The 13,749-nt window shown below is 41.5% G+C and overlaps 1 protein-coding gene across 7 annotated transcripts in view; it reads left to right on the top strand.

Moving 5' to 3' along the window:
• arvcfb (ARVCF delta catenin family member b) overlaps window positions 1-13,749 on the top strand; it is a 216,528-nt gene that overhangs the window by 193,164 nt on the left and 9,615 nt on the right. For all 7 annotated transcript variants that reach the window (XM_062384664.1, XM_062384649.1, XM_062384661.1 and 4 more), the window contains 5 exons: window positions 5,989-6,116; window positions 8,469-8,619; window positions 8,921-9,113; window positions 10,917-11,028; window positions 11,310-11,397. In XM_062384664.1, the coding sequence (XP_062240648.1) occupies window positions 5,989-6,116; window positions 8,469-8,619; window positions 8,921-9,113; window positions 10,917-11,028; window positions 11,310-11,397 (672 nt within the window). The remainder of the gene's footprint in view (window positions 1-5,988; window positions 6,117-8,468; window positions 8,620-8,920; window positions 9,114-10,916; window positions 11,029-11,309; window positions 11,398-13,749) is intronic.

The raw sequence follows: 13,749 nt of genomic DNA on the forward strand, positions 1-13,749 counted from the left end.
ACCACACACGCAGAGTGGCCCCCGATCACCCCTGCCAATTTACTTGTTTTGTTTGTGTGGCTCTATCGCTCACCTTTTGGTTTTTAATGAAGCTGAAAGAGCCATGACCATTATTACAAAAGCGGCACACTACTTTTAATGATGTGCTTTTTTTAGCCATCTCCCTGCTGTGTCTGTGCCCCGCGAAAAGTCTTCATTAGCACTGAAGCACTCTTCCCATGTGTCTGTGTGTACTTACATAAAAACACTCTGACATGAAAAGGGGGCTAGCAGGGTTAAATGTGCATGAGTTTCAGATGTGGAATGAGACTGGAGCAGGGGCGGACTGGGGGAAAAAAGTGGCCCGGGAGTTTCTGTCAGACCGGCCCACTCAATACACGGCGGTGCGCATGCGTATAACTGGGTGCCGCGTTGCGTGTATGTATGCAAATCCAAATTCTCTACACTTCGGCTGTGTAAGAACCAATTTAGAGGTGTTTATTAATAAGGTGGAGATCTTTTCTTACTTTGGACTTCCGAAGTCTGTAAAACACATATTAAAGACACTTAAAAAAAAATCGAAAAATAGTCACCATGAGTGTGAAGACCGATTGCGAGTAGCAGTATAAAACCAGTCAGTGCGAATAGATAGGTATAGCTCTTGGAGAAAATTACGCTTGTGCCGCTGTTTCAACCATTGTAGGGCTGATGCGATGATGGGCGTGGGCCGGTACATCATAGTGATGGGCCGTTGGATTTATATTTTCGGCCATCGGCCCACCGGGGATGTCCCCGGTATTCCCGATGGCCAGTCCGCCCCTGGACTGGAGACTCGACGACACCAGGCCTTCCCAACGGAATGGACTCATTTACTTTATTTATGCAGCCTCTTTTTGGAAGAGAATGTGACCCTCTGGTCAGCACTGCTCTGAAAGTATTTTTTTTGTAGTGAGTTTTCCATGACTCTGTCTTTCTCTGTCAGTTACCTGGAAAGCTCAACAATCATGCACAAAGTCTTTTTGCCCTCATTCCAAGAAATACAGTTGCCTGAATAAGCTGATTGAACGTGTCTAATATGACAACGTACATTCCACTAATATTCCTCTTTACATGCAACCATATATACAGTACTCTCATGAACAGAAAATGGCTCCCTCATGTACTGCAACTACACCTTTTTTAATTGTATTGCCCTGTGGAGAAAGACCATGCAACTCAGTTGTGTAGTTGGTTAATACCGGACACACACAGATGAGGCAAGACATTTTTGCTGTCCAAAGAATCAGTATAACATATAAGGAATGAAGCCATATTAGCCATATCCAGACTCTAAATAAGATAATTATTTGAGCAATTTTTTGTATTCTTACATATGCCATTCTCTTTATCTTCCAACATATCTTTCTCCAGTTCTCTTATGTTTCTGTAAAAGTCCCCTATGAGTTGTAGAAACATAATACGCCATCATGTTACCTTGATTCCATGGAAGTGCTGTATGATGCAAGTGTCCTGGAAAGGGAGCAGTGCATAAATGGAGCAAGTGCAACACATGTTTAGCGGCAGGAAGAGACCCTGGACGTGATGTAGGCATACTGGATCGATGAACATTACTCTTTGACATGCTTGGGCCAGGGTGGTGTGTGTGTGTATGTATGTGGATCCAGTTCCGCATGAATGCAGCCAACTACTCTGGAGTAAGACTGAGAGGATTGAGTCAGTGTGTGTGAGTGTGTGTGTGTGTATCCATTCCTCACCCATCAGTTAATCTGTATCATTTATCAGCCTGTTACATTACTACACATTGGCTATAATTGCAGTCAATAATGAAGCTGCTTGAGGCTTATTCATCCTTTAGCTCTGTGCTGAGCATCACTCAATCACTTCAACTTAACTTTTTATTTTTTAACCCAGTTTTCATTTACTGCAGCGGCACAAAGCCTCGTTGCCTCAGCGTGCGGGCGCTAATTGCGTGACTCGTCACCGTCGTCTTCTGCTTTGAAGAATAACCCGCGGCCCCTCCCCTCTCACCTCATTTAGGGATGAGCACAGATCTCCAGAGCATTTTGTGCATATGTTAGCGAATGTGCCTATTTGTATTTGTGTGTGTATGTGTGTGTGTAGAGGCAAATCTGTGTGTGTGTGTGTGTGTGTGTGTGTGTGTTTGTGTTGTGTGTGCGTTCGTTTGTATCCATTCTAGTTATGAAGGAGAGCTCAGCAGGAGTCTTTAAAGGAGGCCACAGTGCTGTATGATGTTTGCCACACAAATATTCAGTGTGAGCAGGGGAAATAGACGCGCTAGGCTGAGCTCAGTGATAGTTTACTTACACTTTAATGTATTGACTCATCGATTTTCCTTATCATTGTGTTCGACGTGGTTGGAGGCCATTTTCTCATTCTTGCAGAAGTAAAATTTTGAAACTAACAATTTAGTAGTACCTAAATGGCACTTACTTATAGCACTTTGTAGTTTAGCTTTATTTAAGAAATTGTACTCTCTTGATTCTTGTTGTTCTGGGTTTGTACCCTCATGGTTTAATGCACTTATTGTAAGTCGCTTTGGATAAAAGCGTCAGCTAAATGAAATGTTATATAATATGTTGGCCCTGTGTTATGCTTGCAACCTGCTCCAGGTGTAGCCCACCTCTCGCCCAATCCCAGCTGGAAACGTCTCCACAAGCAAAAGTCAGTTGATAAGCAGTAAAGGTGATGATGAGAGTAGTTAGAGTGAAGTAGCTTTAAGTCAATGCTGCTAATTTGACTAAAGCTAAAACTTTCAAATACAAGACTTTTGCTCATAATTACGCATTTCTTCATATTTATACGTCAACTTTGGTAGATAAATACTATTCCATCACCATATAACCCTCTAGCAATGATAGTTCAAAAGTGGGCAGCTGTTGAGCTCTATTCCCACCAAACATGAAGCTCACTCTCAAACCCTCCATACCACACTGCCTGATACATCCCTATTTCCGTAATCTCAGCTTGTTTGCGGTCTGTCACAGAATATAGGGCTGCCCTGAGCAAAGCAAAGGTCATGTCACACTGACAGCTCATCTCCTCCTCTGAATTGTAAATCTGCCTAACAAACAGGAAACTAGTGGACCAAACATTTCTAGCAGATAACGACATCAGCAATACAAGGGTATGTGGCTGCTTTACCTGGCCAGTGCTATTAGGGGGGATTTGAGGCATTCAGAGCCTCAGTTATAAGGACACTGAGTGAAAGCTGTGGTAGAGATATTCTCTGGCACCAGGGAGAAATATCAGTAAGGATACGGGAATAAGGTTAAAGGCCCAGTGAAAAAATCTTTTTTTGTCTTAGGTTGCTCATTTGTAAAAGGCCAATTTTCATAAGTTGCTTAAGTTTGTTGTCAAACCAAAAGCCCAGGAATTACAAGATGAAAAATTGGGCTTAGGTGATAGACACGAAATAGACACAGTTTTGCAGCGCATGCTGGCAAACTTGGCAACAAAGGTTCAACATTTTATGCGGACTGAATCTGCCCTGGAGATAGATTGTGTATCAACAGGACTTTGTGCAGGATGGTCTGTAGTTTGCTGAGTGTGCACCCAGTAGGCCCAGAACTCTGAGCAGCGTGTAGAATGTTGCTGAGTGTCTGGTTGGCAGACTCTTCCCTCTTGCGTCATCCCCGAGAAAACCTATTGATGTGAGTCATGTTTTTACATATGGTTACAACCAGGAGCTTGTGCATGACGACTCCTGCCTCGGCGGCTTCTTTGTAAACAGAAGATCTCTCAAGCAGCACAGTCACATCCTCCCGGCCTGGCGGTTCCTCCCACGCGCATTCTAAAGCAGGCTTGGCGTGATCTGGAGGGTAAATGCCACAGGGATGTAAACGGGCCCTTTGGAGTGTTAACAACAATGTTGCTGTGTCTGAATCTGGCAATGGCAGAGTGCACCCAGGCTACGGCTCTCTATAAATTATGGGCTTGAGATTTGGAGTTGGAGACACAACTGTCAGTTTGTGTGTCTCAGTTGTATTTCTTAACCTCAAAAATGGCCCTTTTCCCCTACTCCACTGTTTTCTGTTATGGAAAAAGTAAGTCGATGTAAAAGCAGTTCTTACCTTAGGATTGCCTCTCAGGGTTTTTTATTGACACTTTTATATTCAGGCCCAAGTCACACTTATATTAAAAAAAGATTCTCTGTTTAAACATCTCAAGAATGCTGTGAGAGCCTCGTCAGCCCTTGGGCATCAATCAAACAGTGTTACTATGTTTCCTTCCCCACATAATACAGGGGGTTTCAAATAGAACCTTAGAAATACTGGCCTCAGAAGATATGGGAAGAAGCAGTGGGATATATTTTCTTTAATTTGAGCCTAGATGGATAGAAAAAGGATCTTGTAGAGGACTGGGAGGAAGCTGTTGGTAAAATGGTATTTCTGTAAAAGACTGTTATAGCTACTAGTTTCAAAGCATCAGCCAAGTTGTGATCCAGGCAGCAGACACATTTTAAAGCCTAAGTAAGTTATAGAGAACTCTGCCACTGAAGCTAGTGTTATACTTTTATACTTTTATACTTTTAAGTACGCAAGGGTAAATGTAACCTTCAATTTGTTCATACAACTACTATACAAGAAGGCCGGTGATAAGAGTGGTAATGTAGTTCTTACTCTAAAGGCATACTCTACATTGTGCTGTCGACATTTACGTGTGCACTAGTAGTTACAATGAGCTTTTTGAAGTATCACGTTTCTTTAATGACATAAACGTCCCATTATGGAAATATCCTTATTTCACAATCCTGGATAAGCTCTTATTAATATTAGTCGTATCATTTTGAGAAATATGATTTACGTTATACGTTTTTTTTTTAAACCAGGATGCTTATGCATGTACACATCTTATCCTGGTTTCTGACCTCTGCCAACTTCCTGCCCAGGTGTGGCTTTAGCCATGTGATGAAGCATTAACACAAACAATGTTGGTTCCTCCTGTCTCATGAACGGTTCATTACACAGCCAGTAATAGGATGCACTATTCTTACGGTCATTTTCTCTCCATTCGGTGTCACTGAACCATGCATCTTCCTCCACTGTGTTCTGACTTGTGGCTTTGACAGCACAACATTAGCCAAAGTGGGGATTAAGTTTAATATAGTACGCATGTTAACTCAGTCAGTGCCTATTAAAATATATTTCTCAGCATTGATGTAAAAGAGAACCTGAACACTAAAACACCATCAAAATGAGCCTTTGTAGATCATCACACTCGTGAGGTAGCTACTGAAATCTGACATGTCCTTGCTTCCTTTGGGGTGATGCATCCCTCCATAAAACATTCACAGAGATGTGACCTGCAAAAAATGACCTTAACAGAATAAATATCCATTCTCTGACCTTTTTAATGTAATTCTTGTGAGTCCTGTTGATCCCTTCAAAAAGCACTTAGTGACACACCTGTCTGTACAAAATTCAAATGAATGAATATGATCTGATGAGTTGTGACGCCTCCGTCTCTCCCTGCGTCTGCACTGTCTAATGGCTGATAATGTAATTACATTTCCATTAGAGTGAGACCTACTGATTGACTGTGGGGGAATGTTCTTGGTGCTTGTGAGATAAACCTCCTCATAAAACACTCAGGATTGTGGGATCCAACACGTCTCCTTCTTGTGTTCACCTCGTTCATAACTCTTCAGTATTACTATGAAGAAACATACTAGACAATGCTTCAGTGTTTTTTATTAAAGGTTTTGCAAACTATGTAGAACCAGTGGACACCACTAGCTCTCCATACAGTCAAACTGTGTGCAATTCCACTGAAACTGGTAGAAATGTTGTGGCAAAAGTCAAGGTCGTCCGCAGTTGTCAGACCCAAGCTTCTTAAGCATTTCTTTGTGCTGAAGAACTCTCCCCACGGCCTGAGAAACCTCAGCCCTTTACTGTCCGAATCTTCACACAGCCTAATTGGCCTGTCTGTCTTGCCAGGGAGTCTAACCTAGCTGTGTGTGTGTGTGTGTCTTTGTGTATTTCCCTGCAGGCTTTGAGCTGCTGTATCAGCCGGAAGTGGTGAGGCTGTACCTGTCTCTGCTGACGGAGAGCCAGAACTACAACACCTTAGAGGCCGCTGCCGGGGCTCTGCAAAATCTCAGCGCTGGCCAGTGGACTGTGAGTCTTACAGGGCTGGGGATGGTACAACATGAAGACACTGTCTGACTGTCGAGACTCGATTTTCAAAAATATTTTGGATTGTGTTTGCTTCCGTCCTCATTATTCAGAAATTTTGATTTAATTCTAAACAAAATTACCTGGACTCAAGTAGGATTAAGACAACAAGAACTACCTGCAGAGGTTCTTAGAGTCTTTGCCACAAGGGGTACATCCACTGTGTTTCTACAAACCATGTAGCAACTGTTTAAGCAGAAGTAAATTCAAGACAGAGGCATAAATGAACCAGACAGCAGCTGGCTCACATAGTAAAATCTATTGGTTGGGGACTGTAAAATGAAATATGCTCTGCCAATATTAAAAGATCATAACAGCCTAGATATTAGCTAAGGAAAGCAATATTCTGACTATTGACGTTATTCGGAATAGGAAATTATTTAGATTTAGGTGTTAACATTAATTGGTAATAAAATATTCCACACATATTCCTGTTTAAGATGAATTAAGAAGTAGGAGTTGGTTCAAAATAATCCAATCTGTTAAATGTTGGGCTGGTTAGTTATATTGCTTGAAGAAATAGTCTTCACACCCCAATAGCTATAAAAAAAAATATAGAATAAATACGGAATACAAATCTTGTGTCATCGCAGGACTGTAGTGATCATTCAGTCAGAATGGAATGATCCACTGTCGTATGTGTTCATCACTAACTGACCTGCCTGCCCGTGCTCTCACTGCGCATGACTGGAGTCTTCAGCCCGATAGACATACACCGCTGATACAGAGATGATAGCCAATGGTTCCTGATGTAGTCAAGGAAACCTCAGCTTCAAGTACCTGTCAGGCAGAGCAAGTTCATGTCGGCATAGCTTTGACACGTTGGGAGGGGGTGGGATGTATCGTCTGCATACTGTAACCTGCTCTTGCTGGCTTTACCAGTATTACCAATCCTAGCTTTAATTTTTGTTGATACTGTTTACATGGCAGTTTATTTTTTTACAGACTATTGACTTAAATGGGTTAACATTGGTATTGGAATCTTGGTGTCCATGTAAAGATAGTAATTGAGCACTTTGAAAATTAAATCATGATTTGAATTACAAATATCTAGATGGATGTGCAGTCGATACAGTCTGTTTATCTATAATACATTTCTTGGTTAGGACCTTCCATCTGTGTGGGATTCCATAACTAGATAAGGGCTTAATAACTAATATACACCAAACTCATCTCTTGCCTCTGAGGATGGATGATGTGAGAACCTCTCCAGCCAGGTACAGACATTTATTCCTATTAGAGAGGCTGTGGAGCTGCTGAGAGGCTGTCTGGCTCGCAGGCAACAGTGAATTATCAACAGGGAAAGTTAGTTGTCAGACGCGCGGCACCTCAGGCGAGAGCGGTTACTTATGTTTTTTAGCGGGCTGGCTATATTCAGCCCACGGCAGCTTCTCTTAACACCCACGTGTCAGACTGTAAACACATCCCTCAGCTGTGTGAATGTGTCAGCAGCACCAGGCCCTGTTAGCTCGAAGACTTTAGATTTTTTTTTTTAAGTTTCATGAGTTACCATCCAGCCCTGTGTCTCAAATTTACTGGGGTGAATAATTCAAGAGTAGTGATTTCCAGCTAAGGTGAGCATTTTGAGGAAAATCCTTCTCTTTCTCTTTTCGGGATTTTTTTTTTTTTTTTCAATGCTGAAGTTGATCAGAATTCTTGGTCCAGCTCAGGAACATGCACAGCCACGAACCCATCATCACACTGTCACATGTGCTAGCTGGACAAAGCTTGTCCCTGCTGCTTGGGAGGATAGAGGAGCTTCTTGTTTTAATCCTCCTCATTCTTTGCTTTGGCTCTTATCACAGAATTGCACTGTTTTCCAAGGCTTACCGCTGCCACCTGGTGGTTCAGCGGTGCCCGTCCTCTGCTTAATTACATCTCTGGGGCATCAGTGCTGAGAGGAGAGACCCTTTTATGTAAAAACTTAAGGTTTCATGTTCCAAAAAATGAGAAGTAAAAATCTACTGATGTTTGAATTAAGACAAATTATGTCACATGTCCATTCAGAGCCCCACTGTGTAATGTTGTGAATAAGTCAAGACCAAGGAGCAGAGCTGAGCTATCGTGTAGTTGCCAAGTGAAGGATTACAAAATTAAATGTATTGCCCGCACTGTTGCAGAGGTGACCTGCCTCCTCCAGTGGAGTGTGCGGTCATACTGGGCAGCTCCCAAGTGGGAGTCTGTACGTCCACATGAATGTCAAACAGGATGCCGTGCACTTACTCAGCCTACACATGAGGTTTAAGGTTGACGTTATAAAAAAAGTCATAACATAACAGTCCTTCTGCCCTCCAGTGGTCCAACTACATCCGAGCCACGGTGCGTAAGGAGAAGGGTCTTCCCATCCTGGTGGAGCTGCTGCGCTCTGACTCAGACAAAGTGGTCCGAGCTGTAGCCATCGCCCTGCGCAACCTGTCCATCGACCGCCGCAACAAGGACCTGATCGGTACGAACCATCCGCCATTAATACAACACAAACGCCTGAGATCGTTTTTGATTCAAACTAATACAACTATAGTGAATATCACGATTGTTTTTTATTTGGCCATTGTAAAACCAACGAGAGTGAAGGTAAAGAGTAAACCAGGGTATGGCTTCTTAAATCACAAAGGTTTTGTCTTCTTCAAGTCTGACTTAAACAAAACTCTCATGGTACGATATACAGTTTTACACAGATGGAATAATTTAGCCTCTAAAACCATATTATGTCAGCCCTATCACCTACTTTACAAAACTTCACCTTACAGGAAGCTATGCCATGCGAGACTTGGTGAGCAACCTGCCCAGCGGTCAGCAGCGACCAGCTAAGAACCTGGAGGAGGACACCGTGGTCGCCATCCTCAACACCATCCACGAGATCGTCACCGACAGCTCGGAAAACGCCCGCTCCCTCGTCCAGGCCCAGGCCATAGAGAAGCTGGTGGCCATCAACAGGACCAGGTAAGACTGTGTTTTCATTACATATTGTACAATAAATGCAATCAATGTCACTTACAACCATTTCTGTAGAGTGGTACATTGTCTTTGAATTAAAATAAGGTTGTAAATTGATTTTGTGGGGGATTAAATTACAGGTTTTATTATACATGAGTTAACACATTTAAACACTCAACACTGGCAGAACTCCTTTTAAAACAATGGCCTGAACAAATGCCTACTACACCCAAAACTCACTGTGTGAAGTGAACTGTAGTCGATTGCCCTTTTCTTGTAGCCCAGTATCACCAGTGAATCTGGAAACTCTTATTTCATTTAGATTTTTAAGGGACTCGATGCCAAAATTCCTCTGGTTAGACAATCGGATAGATAATCAGGTCATTCAAATCAAATCTACAAACACTGCAAGTGCAGTTTACTGCTATCTGTTCATTTAATACTGTCAAAATAGCAGATTCAACACACCTCTCCACATCAGCAGCAAACATATTGGTTATATTGTTAACGAAACTGCTTCTATGTTGGCCATCATATCCAACCTGCCCCTCTTTAGATAGAGCGTTGTGATTGGATCCAGCAGTTTCAGGGTGGCTCAGAATCAGGCCCCGGCCACACATACGTGAATGTAGCCGTGACAAACCTTTTCCTCATTTCACTTCCAATCTGTGTGAGCGACGGGGCGAATTAATTTGATTCTTGTGGCGCAGCAAATCCTCAGCGTGGCTTCACAAGCAGTTCTACTTTGGGGAAATATGACACATATTTGCTTCACATTTGGAATTGTGAGACCGTGACCTCAGTCTGGTGGGGTGAAGATGAATAAGCCTGAGCTTAGTGATTGGTCAGGTTTCTAGCCACAGGCCACTTCCCTTGTGTGTCTTTACAGTAGTCACTCATATCACCTACCGTAGGTCAGACAGTCTGTGTTAATGTCAGTGAACCAAACATAAACAATGAGTTCATATTCATGTTCACTGTGGCAGAAGTGTAGGATGGAGACATTATACACATACAGGACAGATAATTACAGTGTGACCTTGAATGTAATTTGCATTATGAGCCTTTATATTAGTATTCATGAAGGATAATGATGTGTGCTTCTAATGGGCCGAGCTCGACGACCACAATACTACTCTCTAACAAGCCCGAGCCCACACACACCGCTACCCACCAAACATTAATTAACAGGCTTTCAGAACTGGAGGGCATTGTTATACAGGGCGCCTCTGAAGTGGCTGCTTATGCAAGTAAGTGATTAGTCATTCCTCGAAGTTCTCCTCACCAACTCGATAATGAAAACGAACAGTTTCGAGAGGTGTCTTATATTATCATAATGTTAGCCATTCCAAAATGAGGTGAGGTTGCACAACAGCAAGCTATTCGTTTAAGATTAAGAGCCCTTTTCAAAGGCTCGTTACTTTGTGGGTGGAGTGTTAATCATACAGATTCGGGTCCAACTAGCAGGAATATACACAGTTCATCCACGGTCCATTAGCTGTGATTTCTCTCAGCTCTATGAGATCAACGTACTTTGAAGTGAGCCACCCGCCCCCATGTAATTAATACTGGTGGCTCAGAGGTAGCTAATGAAGGGAAATACAAGTTCATCTGGCTATGAATTAAAAACTAGACCCTGGAGCCACTCAGGGGACTTAAAGGCTTTGAATAAAGAGATTGATAGCAGGAGCTGCGGCGTGCTACTATCCCTCACTCAGCCCTCAGAGTTCAGGGGGTAGATGGGCCATCTGATTTGAATTGCTCTAGTTATTCCTCCATTCATTTCTAACGTCTTGTGTTTTTTTGAAGCCAATCAGCTCGTGAAACAAAGGCGGCGTCCCATGTGCTGCAGACGGTGTGGAGCTATAAGGAGTTAAGAAACGCTTTGACTAAGGACGGCTGGAACAAGAGCCACTTCCAGGTAAAGAGCTGGGCTCTCGTGGACATATATGTTGATCTAGAGAATTTTTATTGTGATTTCAGGCCCCTGAAATAATGTTTTTGAGAAGAGTCACCTCTTTATTCGGTAATGGAGGTTCCCAAATAAGATAATATGACAAGAATGATTAATTTGTCACTGGGCAAGATAATTTTAGATCAGTCTCCATTGACACACATTTGTAAGGATGTGTATGGAACAAGGAGATAAACACACACAGCTCCATGATGTTTACATCCGGTTTGCTCTGTTGCTTCTCTCAGCCCACAGCGACAACCACTCCTAAAGCAATCAAGAACGGCAAACCAGGATATGATGACACCACTCTACCCCTGATGGAGAAGAACCAAGGTCAGTTTAAATGTGTTGGGGTTTGTCTAAAGGAGAAATCAGTGGGATGAGGTAGGAAAAACCACTGAGACCCTCAACAGAATGAGGAATAATTAAATGCAAAAAATTGACTATTTGAAAATGTAGTGATTTAAAGTATAAGGCTGGTAATTTATACTATTGTCAACAAATCCCATGAAAACGTCACTACTTGTACCAATTAGTCCAAAACATTACGTTTCCTACCAAACACATTTCTGAATCATGAACATTAAAAGCCTTTTTTTTGCAAATGTCACTCAAACTGAATGTTTTGACAGGACAATTTTCAGTAGTGGATGAATACACACTGGTGTATTTTCAAAAGCAGTGTGGCTTACATGGAACTAATTAAAAATTAAGAAGAGTCCTCATTTTCACATCAATATTATCTGCTCTTTGTTTTTATTTATTAACAATAAAGGAGTTAAAAACAAAGCTAATTAAATCAGAGATGGAGTTTTTATTGCTGCTGTTAAACTAAAAACCTGTCACTCTCAGAAAAGTTAACAAGCACAAAGAAAGGTTGTTGAATGTTTGTTTTTTTTTAATCTTGGGTTTTAAATTGATGTAATAAGGTCAGGGATGATAGAGAATGTATCCTCCCACATGCACTGAGATGCTCTATAGCTGTATCCAATCAAAAACAGAATTTAGGAAAAGAGAAATCTCTAGAATAGCAGCAGTATGTGTGGGGGATAGAAGGATGGAGGGAGGGAGGGAGGGAGGGAGACGTGTGCAGAACATTGGTGCAACAACAAACATCTATTCAACAGAGGAGTCTGTAGCATAGCAGCACATTTCTGCACATTTTTTTTCTTTTTTGAGCTCGCTCTCCTATAATCTGTCTCCAGTGTCCCATAAATTCCACATCTCTTGCAGTAGACCTTCAACTGTGGCCAATATGTTTTTTTTCTTTCTAAAAGTGAAAATTCAAACCTCTGAACTCTCTAATCTTGGTATGATGGCTTTGGACTGAGTTTCAGACAAGTCGCTCTTTGATGCTGCGTGCATGACCTCTCTCTCAACAAGATGTTTGTACAAATCTTGGCCTTCATTAAAAGTTTGACACTCAAAGATGTCGGTTGTTATCAGCTTAATACATTATGATAACATGCTCAATATGTCAGAGGACAGATTTCCTGTGCTGTACCCACTTCAGAGTCAATTATTCTGTACTTCTGAAGGTCTGCTTTTTCTTATGTGAACCATTTAGAGGTATGTTTTATTCATCCATTAGGATATTAATAGAGCATCCAACAGAATTAATCTAAAACTAAAAACATTTAGACGCTTTACCTCCGCCAAGAAGGTAATGTTTTAATTCCTGTTCTTGTTTGTTGGTTGGTTTGTTTGTAGGATAACACAAACACACAACCAAACTGTTTTACAGAAAGCAGATGTGGTTGGTATAGAACATTGAATCATTGTTGCCGATTCAAAGGATTTAACATTTGTAGTATTTTTCAACATTGTCTCAGGGAACAATTGAAGTATCATGATGAAAACAACACTGATATTAAGGGAACTGATATCTATGAGTGTGACATGTGTTGCAGCGTGATTTAGTTTAAGGGGAGTGTTGGGCATTGATTGAAGTTTGTGCCATTCTACTTTAGAAAGTCTTTTACAGCTACTTTTAAAAAGGACAAGCATAACTCCGAGGACGGTTTGACACAAAGTAAAGACAATGATCATGAAGGGCAGTTTCCTAACAGCTGGTGATCAAATTTAAAAAATGCAGAAAAAGTCTTCTTCTAGGTTATGTATGAAAAAATTATATAAGACAATTCTAAAAGGATATAGCTACGGATGCAGAGTAGATACTGGAAGCCAATTGTGCAGCTTAATAAATGTGTACATAGTTATATGAAGATAAGACCTTCAGTATACTGGACATCCCTATCCAATCACATTGTTTAAGTGCACTGTTTACTTCAGCATATATGCATTGTTCCGCTTTGAGCAGTTTTAATGAATAAATGAATGAATGAATGAATAGATAACCTTGTGATTTGTATGAATGTACTTTACGCTGAGTGGTGCAGAAGTGATTTATGACATCACCAGTCATGATCGTTGGTAAATATTGGCTGCGATAGAGGAAATGTTCTCGGCTGAACTCGCATAAATACATAATAGATCCCTTGATTTCCACAGATTTCCGTCTCTGAAAGGCTTGATAAATAGTGTCCCTGAGCCTGAATATGGGAGAGCTCATTTTTTTAGACTGTTATGAGGGCAGGGTCAAATTCCACTTGCAGGGGTTTAATAACATGTGAGTGCCAGAAAGAGAAAATGAGCATAACTAAGAATGTGGAGGCGTCTTTAGTC

The sequence above is a fragment of the Platichthys flesus genome, chromosome 3 (assembly GCF_949316205.1).
Source record: "Platichthys flesus chromosome 3, fPlaFle2.1, whole genome shotgun sequence".
Taxonomy (NCBI): domain Eukaryota; kingdom Metazoa; phylum Chordata; class Actinopteri; order Pleuronectiformes; family Pleuronectidae; genus Platichthys; species Platichthys flesus.